The sequence below is a fragment of the Anomaloglossus baeobatrachus genome, chromosome 1, assembly GCF_048569485.1.
Source record: "Anomaloglossus baeobatrachus isolate aAnoBae1 chromosome 1, aAnoBae1.hap1, whole genome shotgun sequence".
Taxonomy (NCBI): Eukaryota; Metazoa; Chordata; class Amphibia; order Anura; family Aromobatidae; genus Anomaloglossus; species Anomaloglossus baeobatrachus.
Genome location: NC_134353.1, coordinates 99871699 through 99890809, shown reverse-complemented (window position 1 = coordinate 99890809; position 19111 = coordinate 99871699). Strand labels below are relative to the sequence as shown.

The 19111-nt window shown below is 49.0% G+C and overlaps 1 protein-coding gene across 1 annotated transcript in view; it reads right to left on the bottom strand.

The window, feature by feature from the left end:
- RBPJ (recombination signal binding protein for immunoglobulin kappa J region) overlaps positions 1–19111 on the bottom strand; it is a 106525-nt gene that overhangs the window by 4960 nt on the left and 82454 nt on the right. Inside the window, exons 8-10 of the mRNA XM_075333721.1 lie at positions 10256–10396; positions 7949–8104; positions 6270–6373 (exon numbers count right to left, since the gene is read on the bottom strand). Of these exons, the coding sequence (XP_075189836.1) occupies positions 6270–6373; positions 7949–8104; positions 10256–10396 (401 nt within the window). The remainder of the gene's footprint in view (positions 1–6269; positions 6374–7948; positions 8105–10255; positions 10397–19111) is intronic.

The following is a 19111-nucleotide window of genomic DNA, read 5'->3' as shown; positions in this document are numbered from 1 at the left end:
GTTCCAACGGACGTTTGTACGGAGGGACGATGTGACAAACCCCCTGCAGGAACGTGCGTACCTGTGGAAGTCTGGCCAAGCGCTTCTGAAAAAACCCAGAGAGCGCACAGACTTGTCCCTTAAGGGCGCCAAGCGACAACCCTTTTCCAATCCGGACTGAAGAAAGGACAGAAAAGTGGACAAGGCAAATGGCCAGGGAGAAAAAACCCTGATCAGAGCACCATGACAGGAATATTTTCCACGTCCTGTGGTAGATCTTGGCGGACGTTGGTGTCCTAGCCTGTCTCATAGTGGCAATGACCTCTTGAGATAATCCTGAAGACGCTAAGATCCAGGACTCAATGGCCACACAGTCAGGTTGAGGGCCGCAGAATTCAGATGGAAAAACGGCCCTTGAGACAGCAAGTCTGGTCGGTCTGGTAGTGCCCACGGTTGGCCGACCGTGAGATGCCACCGATCCGGGCACCACGACCTCCTCGGCCAGTCTGGAGCGACGAGGATGGCGCGGCGGCAGTCGGTCCTGATCTTGCGTAACACTCTGGGCAACAGTGCCAGCGGAGGAAACACATAAGGGAGTTGAAACTGCGACCAATCCTGAACTAAGGCGTCTGCCGCCAGAGCTCTGTGGTCATGAGAACGTGCCATGAATGCCATGACCTTGTTGTTGTGCCGGGACGCCATTAGGTCGACGTCCGGCATCCCCCAGCGGCAACAGATCTCCTGAAACACGTCCGGGTGAAGGGACCATTCCCCTGCGTCCATGCCCTGGCGACTGAGAAAATCTGCTTCCCAGTTTTCCACGCCCGGGATGTGAACTGCGGAGATGGTGGAGGCCGTGGCTTCCACCCACATCAAAATCCGCCGGACCTCCTGGAAGGCTTGCCGACTGCGTGTTCCTCCTTGGTGGTTGATGTAAGCCACCGCTGTGGAGTTGTCCGACTGAATTCGGATCTGCTTGCCTTCCAGCCACTGCTGGAACGCTTTTAGGGCTAGATACACTGCCCTGATCTCCAGAACATTGATCTGAAGTGAGGACTCTTGCCGAGTCCACGTACCCTGAGCCCTGTGGTGGAGAAAAAACTGCTCCCCACCCTGACAGACTCGCGTCCGTCGTGACCACCGCTCAGGGTGGGGGTAGGAAGGATTTCCTCTTCGATAATGAAGTGGGATGAAACCACCACCGAAGGTAAGCTTTGGTTGCCTGAGAGAGGGAGACGTTCCTGTCGAGGGACGTCGGCTTCCTGTCCCATTTGCGTAGGATGTCCCATTCAAGAGGACGCAGGTGAAACTGCGCGAACGGGACTGCCTCCATTGCTGCCACCATCTTCCCCAGGAAGTGCATGAGGCGCCTCAAGGGGTGTGATTGACCTTGAAGGAGAGATTGCACCCCCGTCTGCAGTGAGCGCTGCTTGTTCAGCGGAAGCTTCACTATCGCTGAGAGGGTATGAAACTCCATGCCAAGATATGCCAGCTATTGGGCCGGTGTCAGACTTGACTTTGGACAATTGATGATCCACCCGAAACTCTGGATAGTCTGCAGAGTCGCGGTGAGGCTGTGCTGGCATGCCTCTTGAGAGGGAGCTTTGACCAGCAGCTCGTCTAAGTAAGGGATCACCGAGTGACTCTGAGAGTGGAGGACCGCAACTACTGCAGCCATGGCCTTGGTGAAAACCCGTGGGGCTGTTGCCAGGCCGAACGGCAGTGCCACGAACTGCAGGTGTTCGTCTCCTATGGCGAAGCGCAGGAAGCGCTGATGCTCTGGAGCAATCGGTACGTGGAGATAAGCATCTTTGATATCGATCGATGCAAGGAAATCTCCTTGGGACATTGAGGCGATGACGGAGCGGAGGGATTCCATCCGGAACCGCCTGGTCTTTACGTGTTTGTTGAGCAGTTTTAGGTCCAGGACAGGACGGAAAGACCCGTCCTTCTTTGGAACCACAAACAGGTTGGAGTAAAAACCGTGACCCTGTTGCTGAAGAGGAACAGGGACCACCACTCCTTCTGTCTTCAGAGTGCCCCTTGGGGTAATTTTGGTTTGGCCTGGGGTAAGGATGTTTCCTTTCCCATGGATTGTTTGATGATTTCATCCAGCCTCTCCCCAAACAAACGGTCACCAGAAAATGGCAAACCGGTTAAGCACTTTTTGGAAGCCGAATCTGCCTTCCATTCCCGTAGCCACAAGGCTCTGCGTATTGCCACCGAATTGTCGGCTGCAACCGCCGTAGGCTCGCAGAGTCCAGGACAGCATTAATAGCGTAGGACGCAAATGCCGACGTTTGAGAAGTTATGGACGCCACTTGCGGCGCAGACGTACGTGTGAGTGCGTCAATTTGCGCTTGACCCGCTGCAATAGCTTGGAGTGCCCATACGGCTGCGAATGCTGGTGCAAAAGGCGCGCCGATAGCTTCATAGATGGATTTCAACCAGAGCTCCATCTGTCTGTCAGTGGCATCCTTGAGCGAAGCCCCATCTTCAACTGCAACTATGGATCTAGCCGCCAGTCTGGAGATTGGAGGATCCACCTTGGGACACTGAGTCCCGCCCTTGACCACGTCAGGGGGGAAGGGATAACGTGTATCCTTAAGGCGCTTGGAAAAAACGCTTATCTGGACAAACTCGGTGTTTCTGGACTGTCTCTGTGAAGTCGGAGTGATCCAGAAACATACTCGTTGTACGTGAAACGGAATTTCTCCTGCTGAGAGGCTGACTCCTCCACTGGAGGAGCCGAGGGAGAAATATCCAACATTTGATGTATGGACGCGATAAGATCATTCACTATGGCGTCACCATCAGGAGTATCAAGGTTGAGAGCGGCCTCAGGATCAGAATCCTGATCAGCTACCTCCGCTTCATCATACAGATAGTCCTCTTTTCTGAGACCCTGAACAATGTGATGAGGTCGAGGGGATTTCCCAGCGAGCTCGCTTAGGCGGTCTGGGGCTGCGGTCCGTGTCAGAGACCTCACCCTGGGATCTATGAGACACCCCGGAGGAACATTGTTGTTCCAACTGAGGGTAACCAGGGGGCAATGATTCCACAGTGCCCAAGGTCTGAGATACCGGTCTGGACTGCAAAGCTTCTAGAATCTTAGCTATAGTCTCAGAAGTCTGTCAGTAAAAACTGCAAACTCCGTCCCTGTCACCTGGACAATGTTAGCTGGTGGTTCCCCCTGGGCCCCCCTTAGCAGAGGCTCTGGCTGAGCAAGTGCCACAGGGCCTAGCAGTGCACATAATGATGGTCAGTGGAACCTGCCGGTAGCGAGGTCATACATGCGGCGCAGGCAGCATATTAAGCCTGTGTTTTGGCACCCCTGCATCTTGTGGGTGCCATGCTGTTGTCTCCCCTGAGCAACACAATAGGGTATATAGCCAGAAATCCACCGTGCACCATACAGTGTAAAGTATAGCCTATAAACATATAATCTATAATTACACTTCTGCACAAGTGGGGCCAGCTCAGGAGCTGATTACCGCCCGCTTAAAGCGGTTATGTGGCCACCAGAGTCCCTGCCAGGGTCCCCCAGAGCTTGTCTCCCCTCTGCAGCGTCAGGGGAGCTGACAGGAATGGCTGCCGGCGTCCTGAGGAGAGGAGGGAGCCGTGGGCGTGACCCAGAAAGTGCGGGAACTGGTGCCCCACTGTGCACAGTGAGGGGGGTGGAGTATGCAAAGCATGCTCCAGCCCTCAGTGCTGCCGTCCTGTACAGCGTCCCGCCCTTCACCTGACTGGCAGGGCTGGGGGCGGGAAGAAAAAGAGACTAGGCCGCAAAAGCCGGGGACTCGAGTTATAAGCGCGGCCGCCGTATAAGCGCGGTCGGCGCGGAAGTCCCCGGCGCACTAACAGTCCCAGCCGCTCCGCAGTGAAAACAATGGCAGCGGCGGTCAGCGCGGCAGTCCCCATACACTAACACACTCAGCGACGCTGCAGTGTGTAATGGCACAAAACGCAGTCAGCGCTGCGGTCCCCGGTGCACTAGCACACCCAGCAATGCTGGAGTGTTGCTGTGCGCGGTCCCCACGGGGACACAGAGTACCTCAAAGTAGCAGGGCCATGTCCCTGAACGATACTCGGCTCCTATCCAGCAGGGTCCTCAGGAGCTGTGGATGGAGCACGGTCTCCTGTGCCTGGAGACCGAAAGGATCCCACTTCGCCCAGAGCCCTAATGGGGATGGGGAAGGAAAACAGCATGTGGGCTCCAGCCTCCGTACCCGCAATGGATACCTCAACCTTAACAACACCGCCGACAAAAGTGGGGTGAGAAGGGAGCATGCTGGGGGCCCTGTTATGGGCCCTCTTTTCTTCCATCCGACATAGTCAGCAGCTGCTGCTGACTAAGCTGTGGAGCTATGCGTGCATGTCTGCCTCCTTCGCACAAAGCAAAAAACTGAGGAGCCCGTGGAAGCACGGGGGGTGTAATAGGCAGAAGGGGAGGGGCTTTACACTTTTAGTGTAATACTTTGTGCGGCCTCCGGAGGCATAGCCTATACACCCAATTGTCTGGGCCTCCCAATAAGGAGCGACAAAGAAAAGTATTTGATCACCTACCAACCAGCAAGAATTCTGCCTCTCTGGTCTTTTTTCTTTAAGAAGATCCTACTCTGTACTCATTACCTGTATTAATTGCACCTGTTTGAACCTATTACTTGTGTAAAAGACACCTGTCCACACACTCAGTCACACACCAAGCTCTCCAGCATGGCCAAGACCAAAGAGCTGTCTAAGGACATTAGGGACAAAATTGTAGACCTGTACAAGGTTGTGATGGGCTACAGGACAATAGGCAAGCAGCTCGGTGAGAAGGCACCAACTGTTGGAGCAATTATTAGAAAATGAAAGAAACACAAGATGACTGTCAGCCTTACTTGGTCTGGCGTTCCATGCAAGATTTTGCCTTGTAAGGATGATTCTGAGAAATGTCAGGAATCAGCTTAGAACCACAATGGATGACCTTGTAAATGACCTGAAGAGAGCTGGAGCCACAGTCTCAAAGGTTACCATTAGTAACACACTACGCCATTATGGATTAAAATCCTGCAGAGCACACAAGGTCCCCCTGCTCACACCAGAACATGTCTAGGGCCGTTTAAAGTTTGACAATGGCCATCTGGATGATGCACAGAAGGAGGTCATGTGATCAGATGAGTCCAAAGTATACTTTTTAGTACCAACTCCACTCACCATGTTTGAAGGAAGAAGGACGAGTACAGCCTCAAAAACACAGTCCCAACCATGAATCATAAGGGTCGAAACATCATAATTTGGGGGGGAGGAGGGTGCTTTTCTGCAAAGGTGACAGGACAACAGCACCGTATTGAAGGGAGGATGGATGGGGTCATCAATTGTGAGATTTTGGCCAACAACCACCTTACCTCAAGTTGGAGCATTGAAGATGGGTCGTGGCTAGTGATGAGCAAATAGTTTAGTATTCGGGTGCTCTTAACGAGCATTTGATGCTCGGATGTGCACGACTCGAGTACCTGAGTAAAATGGAAGTCAATGGGGATCTCCAGCATTTTTCCAGAATTGAAAAATGCTGGAGTTTCCCAGTAACGTCCATTATACTTAGGTACTCAAGTTACGCTCATCAGAGCATCAGATGCTTGTTAAGAGCACCCGAATACTGAAGTATTCACTCATTACTAGTCATGGCTGAGTCTTTCAGCATGACAATGACTGGAAACACACAAGGAGGGGCTCTGTAAGAAGCATTTAAATGTCCTGCAGTGGCCTAGCCAGTCTCCAGACCTGAGCCCAATAGTAAATCTTTGGAGGGAGCTGAAACTCATTGTTGCCCAGTGACAGTCCTGAAACATGAAAGATCAGTATGGAGGAGTGGAGCCAAAATCAATGCGGCAGTGTGTGCAAACTTGGTCAAAATCTACAGGAAACGTCTGACCTCTGTAATTGCAAACAAAGGTTTCTGTGCCAAATATTAACTTCTGTTTTTCTATTGTATCAAATACTTATTTCGTGCAATAAAATGCAAATTATTTAAAAATCATACAATGTGATTTTCTTAGTTTTTCTTTTAGGATTCTGTCACAGTTGAAGTGTACCTACGATAAATATTACAGACCTCATACAGACATCATTGTGGATGGGAAAACTTGCAAAATCAGCAATGTATCAAATCCTTATTTCCCCAACTGTACTAAACAAAAAATTAAATTCCAGGAACATCCCATCCTCTCAGTGGGTTTGAGAAAACATTTGTATGAAAAGAAACAAAAACAGCATTCTGATGCATGAAAAAAAAGAAAAACACATACCTATACATGGTCTCTGCCTCCACATCCCCAAACCAAACTCTCAAATTTGGTGTAAAGTTCTGACCTGTTAGCTCCAACATCGCTACATCTCCACCTCCATTCAGCTGGAAAACAGGGACAGAATGAGAAATAATCCTTCATACATTACAGACTAAAAGCATAAATAGGTTATTGAAAATTGAAATCTGTAACGATAGAGATGATAAATATTGCACTTGTGTCAGCTTTGTCGTGTAGGTTGGGACAGAGTTAGCAGAAAGGATTTAATGGCAGCTCTGTAAGGTAAACCTGACATCTGGTCAGTCAGACAGCGGCTGGTATTTTAAGAGGGAAAAAAAGTTCTAGTGTCACTGCGTTGAGAAACATGTGATGGTGTCTCCGCGGTTTTGGATGTTGATCTCCCCGAGGTCAACCACTCTTACCTAGGTATTTTAAGAGGGGCAGGGAACTTGCATTAGTAATACCAATCTGGGGTGAAATAAGGTACCACTTTGCTGGACTTCGGCTCAGTGCGCATGACCCTGGAGTTCCGGTCATGCACACTGAGTTGAAATCTACTGTCGGGCGGCGATGATGGCGGAGAGGTGAGTGAGATCATTTTCTGACGCTGCACATTCATTAGCATGTTAGCACGCCCACAGGGATGTACTAACATGCTAATGAAGCAGACTAGCCAGGGGAACTAACGCCCAGGTGACTAGTCCTCTCGCTCATTAACATAAGATAAAAGATCTTTAGAAATAGAGAGATCTTTAGACAAAGTATTTCTAAAGATCTCTTTATGCTACCAGATATAGGGACGTTAAGGCAGGGATTAGCAATATGCACCCAGAGCTGCTCGTGGTTCTGGGTGCATATTGCACCTGACAGGTTCCCTTTAAATGTTTGGCCACACCAAAATGCACCAAGTGATTGTGCTTGACTTGACCGGTCATTTTGTGCTGACAGATTCCCTTTAAAAGGGACTCATGTCAGCACAGGATGACTGATCACACTAAGCACAGGTGCTCCTGCATCATGGCGGGACTAATCATACAAATACATCTTCCCACCTGCTGGTTTTCTATCAATCTCCTCCCTTCTCTGGCTCTATGAAGCCAGAGCTGTCAATCACAGAAGAGGGTATGGTGGAGATTGAGGGAAAACGAGCAGGTGGGAAGGTGAATTTACATGATTAGCCCCTGCTATGATAGACGAGCGCCTGTGCTTGGTGTGAACAGTCATCCTGTGCTGACAGACTCCCTGTAAGGCCCTATTAGACAAGATAATCTACTATTACTGTTTCTTAGAACACTTGTTCTCCAATTATAGATTTGTCAATCACATGATAAATAAGAAAAAAGGTTAATTGACTGGGTGATTGGATACTATGTGGAGAAACTGATTGTATTAATGAAGTGTGGGCCTCCAATGTGGCGGTCCTGTATATAAGTTTATATACATGGAATAAAAAAGAAGCAGACATGATTTCTTACAGACTTGCATCTAAAAAATAAGTAGCTGTATGATAAACAGCAGGTGCCGGCTGTGTTTTACAGCTGACACTCTCCTGCAATGCAATCACTGGATGCCGATGGGTTATTTTGAACCATAACAGCAGCGACATGTGACGGTCCAATTAATGCTATCGGCATCACTCTGTAAACATGGTTTTATTGTACATCCCACCAAGGCCTTACCTGAAGGCTTTCCACAACAGGCACAGGGGTCACAGGCGCATGGACGGGTCCCATGCCTTCATAGAATGTGTATTCTGCCTTATCTGTGCTAATGATTGTCCATGAAGCGCCATCATTAATCATCTCTTTGTTTGGCTCTTTGGGGCATGGAGTGGCCTTTTGTTTAGGAAGAAAGAAACAAAATGCTAAAAATGATAAACAGTCACAGATTGATAGGAAGACACGGCATCAGCGAGATCCTCGGGGCGTGGGGGCAGACCTCACGGGAGAGTGCCGAAATGCACAGCGCCGCAACAGATACTTGTCTGCTAGTATATTAAAGGGAACCTGTCACCACTTTTGGGGCCTATAACCTGAGGCCACCACGGGGCTCTTATATACAGCATTCTAACATGCTGTATATATAAGCCCAGGCCGCTGTGTAGAACGTAAAAATCACTTTATAATACTAACCTAAAACGGTCTCTGCTGTGGAGTTGGGCCATATGGGCGTCTCGGTTTGGTGCCAGCGCCTCCTCTTTCGGCCATCTTCGTCCTCCTCCTGAGGTTGGGGTGAATGACGTGTCCTACGTCATACATACTCGCCGGTCCCGCGCAGGCGCACTACAATACTTTGAGCTGCCCTGCGCAGGACCTCAATGCCGGCGAGTGTGGTCGACGTACGATGCGTCATGCACCCCGGCTTCAGAAGAAGGACGACAAAAATGGCCGAAAGAGGAGGCGCTGGCACCGGAGAATGAAGACGCCCATATGACCCAACTCCACCACAATGATCGTTTAGGTGAGTATTATAAAGTGATTTTTACGTTCTACACAGCGGCCTGGGCTCTTATATACAGCATGTTAGAATGCTATATATAAAAGAGCCCACTGGTGGTGGCCGCAGGTTATAGGCCCCAAAACTGGTGATAGGGTCCCTTTAAAGATTGCACTAATGCGTATCACACCCAGGGCCACATGTAGCCGGCTATGCCATTCTATGCGGTCCCCAACCCTCTGCTCACAGAATTGCTTGCCTGTGGGCGGCTATTTGCATGCAGTTTCCATAAAAAAAAAAAAGATTAGTGATACAGTCATCTCTGTAGAATAGGGTCCCATGATCCCTATTTACTACCCCAAAAAGATGTAAAGGAGTTTCACAAGTAGTCGTCTAGGCTTGGAGCTCTGTACATCGCAGTATACGGCATTTACATTCACAATGTATAGCGCCACATTCAAGTATGACCCTCCCCACTCCTAAATGATCACTGGGGTTAAAGGGGTCCCCCATAATTCCCAGATGTGCAGGGTCCACTTTTCTCCTCTGCTATCTGCCCTTTCTGGCATATCATTTAGGAACACTGGAAAGGTCTTGGATATTAATACACATCTAAGTTTTATTACGACCCTTGGGCATGAGTGAAAATGCCAATGTGGCACTCAGACCAGGAAAAGTTATGCAGCCCTGCGCCACAGCCAGTTACAGGCCACAGGGGTCCCCCTTAGAATTGAGCAAGAACCTAACTATTCATACTCGCTATACTCATAACGATTACTGTCTAATACTCACGTATTCGTTCCGAATAGCGCGTGCAATGCAAGTCAAGGGGGAAAAACTCACAAAGTAACGATTAACCCGAATTCTGCACTATTTGCTACTCGCACGAATAATGCGGCATTTGGGTTACTCATTACTTTGCGAGTTTTTCCCCACTGACTTGCATTTTACGCGCTATTCGGAACGAATATGCGAGTATTAGACAATACTCGCTATGAGCATAGTGAGTACCAATAGTTAGGCAGTCGCTCAACTCTAGTCCCCATGGATGAAGACCATCACGGTGGAATTGTTAAGCATTTAGGTAAAAGTTAAATCAAAATTTTACTTCCCAGATTATTCCCTTTAAATATCGTTTCTAGTGGATCATTTCATCCTAATTTCCCTTTACGCCCTGAAAATGGATAGCCAGAATATTGGAAAGTGGTTTTTTTTACAGAGACAAGAAACAAAAATACAATAGCAAGCAACAAACCTAAAACTCTCAGAGACAAAGCAGCATGAAAGAGGCCAACGAAAAACAAACATAGTGGGGAAACTTGAATATTACCCGACTAGGCAAAATGGTAAAAATTAGATGTGAGCCAGGCGTCCCATGGCACAGAGAATACACGGCACAGATACTAAAAAAAAAAAAACTTTATAGGAGGGGAGAAATTTTTTTTTGTTTTGTTCTACACGTCTATCTTCAGTTGTGCAGTCCGGTTATTAGAAATATAAGGCAGATAAAGAAGTAAAGTGCAGGGAGGAATTACAAGGCAAACACTTACTTGAAACTGAATGATTCGTTCCTGAGAAAGGCATAAGTACATTCTCTCCGTGTCCTTCAGGTAGAACGCACATTTGTGGAGCTGAGAAACCGGATCATCTGCGTCTAACAAAGCCGTCTGTTTATCCACCTTCCGAATAATCTGCTCAGAACATAACACAGGAGACGTACATGGTGACGAAGACAAGGAAGGACGGGATGCTCAGCATTAATATCTATCTAAAAACACACACATGCATACAGCGGGTGACATAAGTATTAAACATGTCACCAATTTTCTAAGTGAATATATTTATAAAAGGTGATACAGATTTCTTGCCAGATGCCAGTAACAACCCGTCCAATCCATAAGGGCAAAGAAAGCAAACCATAGATGTCCATAAACTATGTGCAATAATTAAAGTATTGAATATGCTAACTTAAAGACGCCTCCTGTATGGAGAAACTAGGAGGCATAGATTGCTCAGGTGTGATTTTGGCCCTTTCTTGCACACAAACACTCTACAAAGCCTGAAGATTCCATGGGCTCCTATGAACTCTGAGCTTTAGTTCCCCTTCCATAAACTTTCTATTGGATTCAGGTCAGGTAATTGCCTGGGCCATTCTAGCAGCTTTTTTTCTGTGAAACCAAACGAGAGTTTCCTTAGCTGTGCATTTGGGATAATCGTTTTTCACCATCAGCTTGGTAGATGGCAGCAGACCTATCAAGAAAGTTTTAGTACATTTGTCCATTCATCCTTCCTTCAATTATATGATGTTTGTCAGTGCAGTATGATAAAAAAAAACAGCCCCACACCATGATGTTCCCACCTCCAAAATTCACTGTTGATATGGTGTTTTCGGGGTGATGTGCAAAGTCTTTTGGCCTCCAAACAAGGTGTGTATTATGGCATCTAAAGAGTTCAATTTTGATCTCATCTGACCAGACTATATTCTTCCAGTATTTCGCAGGCTTCTAAATGTTGTTGAGCAAACTTTAAAATGCGCTTGAGGATGCTTTTTGTTCAGCAATAAAATCATGCGTTGTGAGCGTGCATACAGGCAATGAAAGTTGAGTGCATTGCTTATTGTTTTCTTTTACACAATTATACGTGCCGATTTCCGGTCTTTCTGTAGCTCTCCATAGGTGGTCCTTGGGTCTTTGACAAGTCTTCTGATCATTTTTTTCCACTCAGTCTGAAATCTTGCGCGGAGCACCTGGTCGTGGAATGTCTATGATGAAATGGTGTTCTTTCCACTTCCAGATTATAGAGCTCACTGGAAGCTTAAGTACTTTAGAAATTCTTCTGTAACCAATGCCATCAGTATGTATTGCAAAAATAAGGTTGTGAAGGTGTTGAGACAACTCACTGGTTTTACCCATCACAAGATGTTTCTTGTGTGGCACCTTTTTATAGGCCATCAGTTGTATTAGCTGATTATATTTTTCATTAACTGGCAGGATTGCTTTCTAACTACTGATAGATGATTATGGGGAGATAAGGTATGCACACCAGTGACTATGTAAGGGGAATACATGAAATAGCAGAAACTGCTGTGTGAATACTGACTTGAAAAATCCAATAGCTATATGCAAGAGTGAATATGTGAAAAGAAGGGAATTTTGTTACTTACCGTAAATTCCTTTTCTTCTAGCTCCTATTGGGAGACCCAGACGATTGACGATTGGGTGTATAGCTACTGCCTCCGGAGGCCACACAAAGCATTACACTAAAAAGTGTAAGGCCCCTCCCCTTCTGGCTATACACCCCCCGTGGGATCACGGGATGCTCAGTTTTAGTGCTAAAGCAAGAAGGAGGAAAGCCAATAACAGGTTTAAACAAATTCACTCCGAAGTAACATCGGAGAACTGAAAACCGTTCAACATGAGCAACATGTGTACCCGAAAAAAACAAAAATCCCGAAGGACAACAGGGCGGGTGCTGGGTCTCCCAATAGGAGCTAGAAGAAAAGGAATTTACGGTAAGTAACAAAATTCCCTTCTTCTTCGGCGCTCCATTGGGAGACCCAGACGATTGGGACGTCCAAAAGCAGTCCCTGGGTGGGTAAAGAAATACCTCATGTTAGAGCTGCAAGACAGCCCTCCCCTATGGGGAGGCAACTGCCGCCTGCAGGACTCTTCTACCTAGGCTGGCGTCCGCCGAAGGATAGGTATGCACCTGATAATGTTTGGTGAAAGTGTGCAGACTCGACCAGGTAGCTGCCTGGCACACCTGTTGAGCCGTAGCCTGGTGTCGTAATGCCCAGGACGCACCCACGGCTCTTGTTGAGTGGGCCTTTAGCCCTGAAGGAACCGGAAGCCCAGCAGAACGGTAGGCTTCAAGAATTGGTTCTTTGATCCATCGAGCCAGGGTGGCTTTGGAAGCCTGCGACCCTTTGCGCTTACCAGCGACAAGGACAAAGAGTGCATCGGAGCGGCGCAGGGGCGCCGTGCGGGAAATGTAGATTCTGAGTGCTCTCACCAGATCTAACAAATGTAAATCCTTCTCATACCGATGAACTGCATGAGGATAAAAGGAAGGCAGGGAGATATCCTGATTTAGATGAAAAGAGGATACCACCTTAGGGAGAAACTCCTGAATGGGGCGCAGCACTACCTTGTCCTGGTGGAAGACCAGGAAAGGAGCCTTGGATGACAGCGCTGCTAGCTCAGACACTCTCCGAAGAGATGTGATCGCTACCAGAAAAGCCACTTTCTGTGATAGTCGAGAAAGTGAAACATCCCTCAGAGGCTCGAAGGGCGGCTTCTGGAGGGCAACTAGTACCCTGTTCAGATCCCATGGATCTAACGGCCGCTTGTACGGGGGTACGATATGACAAACCCCCTGCAGGAACGTGCGCACCTTAGAAAGTCGTGCTAGACGCTTCTGAAAAAAGACGGATAGCGCCGAGACTTGCCCTTTAAGGGAGCCGAGCGACAAACCTTTTTCTAACCCAGATTGCAGGAAAGAAAGAAAAGTAGGCAATGCAAATGGCCAGGGAGACACTCCCTGAGCAGAGCACCAGGATAAGAATATCTTCCACGTTCTGTGGTAGATCTTAGCAGACGTGGGCTTCCTAGCCTGTCTCATGGTGGCAACGACCCCTTGGGATAATCCTGAAGACGCTAGGATCCAGGACTCAATGGCCACACAGTCAGGTTCAGGGCCGCAGAATTCCGATGGAAAAACGGCCCTTGGGACAGTAAGTCTGGTCGGTCTGGTAGTGCCCACGGTTGGCCGACCGTGAGATGCCACAGATCCGGGTACCACGACCTCCTCGGCCAGTCTGGGGCGACGAGTATGCAATCGGATCTGATCTTGCGTAGCACTCTGGGCAAGAGTGCCAGAGGTGGAAACACATAAGGGAGCCGGAACTGCGACCAATCTTGCACCAAGGCGTCTACCGCCAGAGCTCTTTGATCGCGAGACCGCGCCATGAAGGTCGGGACCTTGTTGTTGTGCCGAGACGCCATTAGGTCGACATCCGGCACCCCCCAGCGGTGACAGATTTCCTGAAACACGTCTGGGTGAAGGGACCACTCCCCTGCGTCCATACCCTGGCGACTGAGGAAGTCTGCTTCCCAGTTTTCCACGCCCGGGATGTGAACCGCGGATATGGTGGATGCTCTGTCCTCCACCCACATCAGAATCCGCCGGACTTCCTGGAAGGCTTGCCGACTGTGTGTCCCTCCTTGGTGGTTGATGTATGCCACCGCTGTGGAGTTGTCCGACTGATTTCGGATCTGCTTTCCTTCCAGCCACTGCTGGAAGGCTAGTAGGGCCAGATACACTGCCCTGATTTCCAGAACATTGATCTGAAGGGTGGACTCCTGCTGAGTCCACGTACCCTGAGCCCTGTGGTGGAGAAAAACTGCTCCCCACCCTGACAGACTCGCGTCCGTCGTGACTACTGCCCAGGATGGGGGTAGGAAGGATCTTCCCTGTGATAAAGAGGTGGGAAGAAGCCACCACTGCAAAGAGTCCTTGGTCGTCTGGGAAAGGGAGACTTCCCTGTCCAGGGATGTTGACTTCCCGTCCCATTGGTGGAGAATGTCCCACTGAAGTGGGCGCAGATGAAACTGCGCAAACGGGACTGCCTCCATTGCTGCCACCATCTTCCCTAGGAAGTGCATGAGGCGCCTTAAGGGATGCGACTGACCTTGAAGGAGAGACTGCACCCCTGTCTGTAGTGACCGCTGCTTGTCCAGCGGAAGCTTCACTATCGCTGAGAGAGTATGAAACTCCATGCCAAGATACGTTAGTGATTGGGTCGGTGACAGATTGGACTTTGAAAAGTTGATGATCCACCCGAAAGTCTGGAGAGTCTCCAGCGCAACATTCAGGCTGAGTTGGCATGCCTCTTGAGAGGGTGCTTTGACAAGCAGATCGTCTAGGTAAGGGATCACCGAGTGTCCCTGAGAGTGCAAGATTGCTACCACTGCCGCCATGACCTTGGTGAAAACCCGTGGGGCTGTCGCGAGACCAAATGGCAGAGCTACGAATTGTAGATGGTCGTCTCCTATCACGAAACGTAGAAAGCGTTGGTGCTCTGTAGCAATCGGCACGTGGAGATAAGCATCTTTGATGTCTATTGATGCAAGGAAATCTCCTTGAGACATTGAGGCAATGACGGAGCGGAGGGATTCCATCCGGAACCGCCTGGCGTTCACATGCTTGTTGAGCAGTTTTAGGTCCAGAACAGGACGGAATGAGCCGTCCTTTTTTGGCACCACAAAGAGATTGGAGTAAAAACCTTGCCCTTGTTCCTGAAGAGGAACAGGGATCACCACTCCTTCTGCTCTTAGAGAGCCCACCGCCTGCAGAAGGGCATCTGCTCGGTCGGGATGTGGGGAAGTTCTGAAGAACCGAGGCGGAGGACGAGAACTGAACTCTATCCTGTACCCGTGAGACAAAATGTCTGTTACCCACCGGTCCTTGACCTGTGGCAGCCAAATGTCGCAAAAGCGGGAGAGCCTGCCACCGACCGAGGATGCGGAGAGAGGAGGCCGAAAGTCATGAGGCAGCCGGCTTGGAAGCGGTTCCTCCGGTTGCTTTCTTGGGGCGTGAGTGAGCCCGCCAGGCATCTGAGCTCCTTTGCTCCTTCTGAGTCCCTTTGGACGAGGAGAATTGGGGCTTGCCCGAGCCTCGAAAGGACCGAAACCTCGACTGCCACTTCCTCTGTTGAGGTTTGCTTGATCTGGGCTGGGGTAAGGAGGAGTCCTTACCCTTGGACTGTTTAATGATTTCAGCCAATTGCTCACCAAACAGTCTGTCTCCAGATAGCGGCAAGCTGGTTAAACATTTCTTGGAAGCAGAATCTGCTTTCCATTCCTTTAACCACAAGGCTCTGCGCAAAACCACAGAGTTAGCGGACGCCATTGAGGTACGGCTCGTAGAGTCCAGTACCGCATTGATAGCGTATGTCGCAAACGCAGACATTTGCGTAGTTAAGGACGCCACTCGCGGCACTGCTGGACGTATGATAGAGTCCACCTGTGCCAGACCAGCGGAAATAGCTTGGAGTGCCCACACGGCCGCGAATGCTGGAGCAAACGACGCGCCGATAGCTTCATAGACAGATTTCAACCACAGGTCCATCTGTCTGTCATTGGCATCTTTAAGTGAAGCCCCATCCTCCACTGCAACTATGGATCTAGCCGCAAGCCTGGATATTGGGGGGTCCACCTTTGGACACTGGGTCCAGCGTTTGACCACGTCAGGGGGAAAGGGATAACGTGTATCCTTAAGACGTTTGGAGAAACGCTTGTCTGGATAAGCATTATGTTTCTGGACTGATTCTCTGAAGTCAGAGTGGTCCAGAAAAGTACTCAATTTACGCTTGGGATACCGAAAATGGAACTTCTCCTGCTGTGCAGCTGCCTCCTCTGCTGAAGGGGCTGGGGGAGAAATATCCAACAGTCTATTGATGGCCGCTATAAGGTCATTTACCATTGCGTCACCATCAGGGGTATCTAGATTGAGAGCGGTGTCCGGATTAGACTCCTGATCACCCACCTCTGTCTCCTCATACAGAGACTCTTCTCGTTGAGACCCTGACCAGTGTGATGACGTCGAGGGTCTTTCCCAGCGAGCCCGCTTAGGCTGCCTGGGACTGTCATCCGAGTCAGAGTCTTCAGCCTGTGATGCCTGGGACCCCCTTGAAGTACGGATTAGTTCCAGCTGAGGGGGACCTGGGAGCATAGACACAGCAGTGTCCATGGTCTGAGTAACTGGCCTGGACTGCAAGGTCTCCAGGATTTTTGTCATAGTCACAGACATCTTATCAGCAAAAATTGCAAATTCTGTCCCCGTCACCGGGGCAGGGTTCACAGGCGTCTCTGCCTGGGCCACTACTACCATAGACTCTGGCTGCCGAAGTGGCACAGGGATTGAACATTGCACACAATGGGGGTCATTGGAACCTGCCGGTAGATTAGCCCCACATGCGACACAAGCAGTGCATACCGCCTGTGCCTTGGCACCCTTGCGTTTTGCGGATGACATGTTGTTGTCTCCTCAGAGCAATATAGGGTATAAGCCAAGAAGCGACCGTACAGTGCAATATAAATATATATGGTACAGGGAAAAAGTGCACCAAATAACACTGTGGCACTAGTGGGGCCAGCACTTATGTGCAGCTTACCGCCCGCATAAACGCGGGTGTGTGGTCGCCAGAGCCCCTTGTCTGAGTCCCCCAGAGCCTGTGTCCGTTCTCCAGCCAGACTGCATGCAGGAATGGCTGCCGGCGTCCTGTGGAGAGGGGCGGGCCCTGGGCGTGTGCAGACCAAGAGCGTGGAAACTTGCGTCCCCACTGTGCCCAGTGAGAGGGCTGGAGTATGTAAATAAGACTCCAGCCCTCGGCGCTGACTATAGAACAGCGTCTCTCCCTTTCCCTGATTGACAGGGTGGGGGCGGGAACGAAGCGGAGATAGGCCGCAAAAGCCGGGGACTAGATTTATGAGCGCTGCCGCCGTAAAAGCGCGGTCAGCGCGAGTCCCCGGCGCACTACAAGTCCCAGCCGCGCCGCCGCTCCCGGAGCGGCCGGCGCGGTTGTTCCCAACACATCAAATCACTCAGCTAAGCTGCAGTGATTCTAACCCGAGCGCGCAGCGCTACTGCCCCCGGCGCACTAGCACACCCAGCAAGTCTGGAGTGTGCGTGGCCTGTCTGTGCGGGGACACAGAGTATCTGAATGTTGCAGGGCCTTGTCCCTGACGGTACTCAGCTCCTCCAGCAGGTTCTCTGGGTCTGTGGATGGAGCCCGGCCTCAGGGTTTGGGGGCCGGTAAGATCCCACTTCCACAGAGCCCCTTAGGGGGATGGGGAAGGAAAGCAGCATGTGGGCTCCAGCCTCCGTACCCGCAATGGGTACCTCAACCTTAACAAACCGCAAGTGGGGTGAGAAGGGAGCATGCTGGGGGCCCTATATGGGCCCTCTTTTCTTCCATCCGATATAGTCAGCAGCTACTGCTGACTAAACAGTGGAGCTATGCGTGGATGTCTGACCTCCTTCGCACAAAGCTTGAAAACTGAGCATCCCGTGATCCCACGGGGGGTGTATAGCCAGAAGGGGAGGGGCCTTACACTTTTTAGTGTAATGCTTTGTGTGGCCTCCGGAGGCAGTAGCTATACACCCAATCGTCAATCGTCTGGGTCTCCCAATGGAGCGCCGAAGAAATGGAATCTGCATTACTGCCATGAACATATGAATCAAGAGAAATTTAGCTACTGAATTGATCAATGCAATAGAGCCCCAACACTACGCCAAAGTATTAGTAGTGTTGGGGCTCTATTGCATTGATCAATTCAGTAGCTAAATTTCTCTTGATTCATATGTTCATGGCAGTAATGCAGATTCCATTTTTCACATATTCACTCTTGCATATAGCTATTGGATTTTTCAAGTCAGTATTCACACAGCAGTTTCTGCTATTTCATGTATTCCCCTTACATAGTCACTGGTGTGCATACCTTATCTCCCCATAGTGATGTTTTTTTTAGGTTTTTGCACCCAGTTCGGACTTAGAATGGTGTTCCAAATGTTATTCCTATTTACTGATAGATGATGTCATTACTTTCCTTTTTCTTTTTTTTTTTGCACCTTTTTCTTCATGTGTTCAATACTTTCCTTGTATCATTTCTCATTATTACACATCCCTAAATTTATGGACATCTATGGTTTAATTTTTTTTGCCTGTGTGGATTGGCTGGGTTTTTACTGACATCATACATACATACATACATACATATAATCATGGCCGAAAGGGTTGCCACCCTTGAAATTGTTCCAAAAAGTGAAATAATTTTCCATGAAAATGACTGCAATTACACATTGTTATCCATATTTTAATTTCCATTGTGTGTATCGGAACACCACAAACAAACAAAAAAAAAAAAAAAGGAAAATTGGACATAATTTTACATAAAATTCCAAAAACGGGCAGGATAAAATTGTTGGCACAATCAGCACAACTATTTGGTTGCACACCCTTTGGAATAAATAACTGAAATCAATTGCTTCCTATAACCATCAACGTACTTCTTACATCGCTCAACTGGAATTTTGGACCACACTTACTTTCAAATATGAGAGACCTGGAGCAGTTTGTAAAATGTCTTCTCTCAACTGCAATTTTAAGATCCTTCTACAGGTGTCCATTGTGATTTAGATCCAGACACATTGCTGCCACTTCAGAACTCTCCAGTGCTTTGTTTTCCTCCATTTATGGGGGTTTCTTGAAGTATTTTTAGGGTCATTGTCCTCCTGGAAGACCCATGACCTAGGATGGAAACCCAGATTTATGAATCTGGGCAATACATTGCACATCAAACTCCTTTAGTAATCTTGAGATTTCATGATACCTTGCACACAGTCAA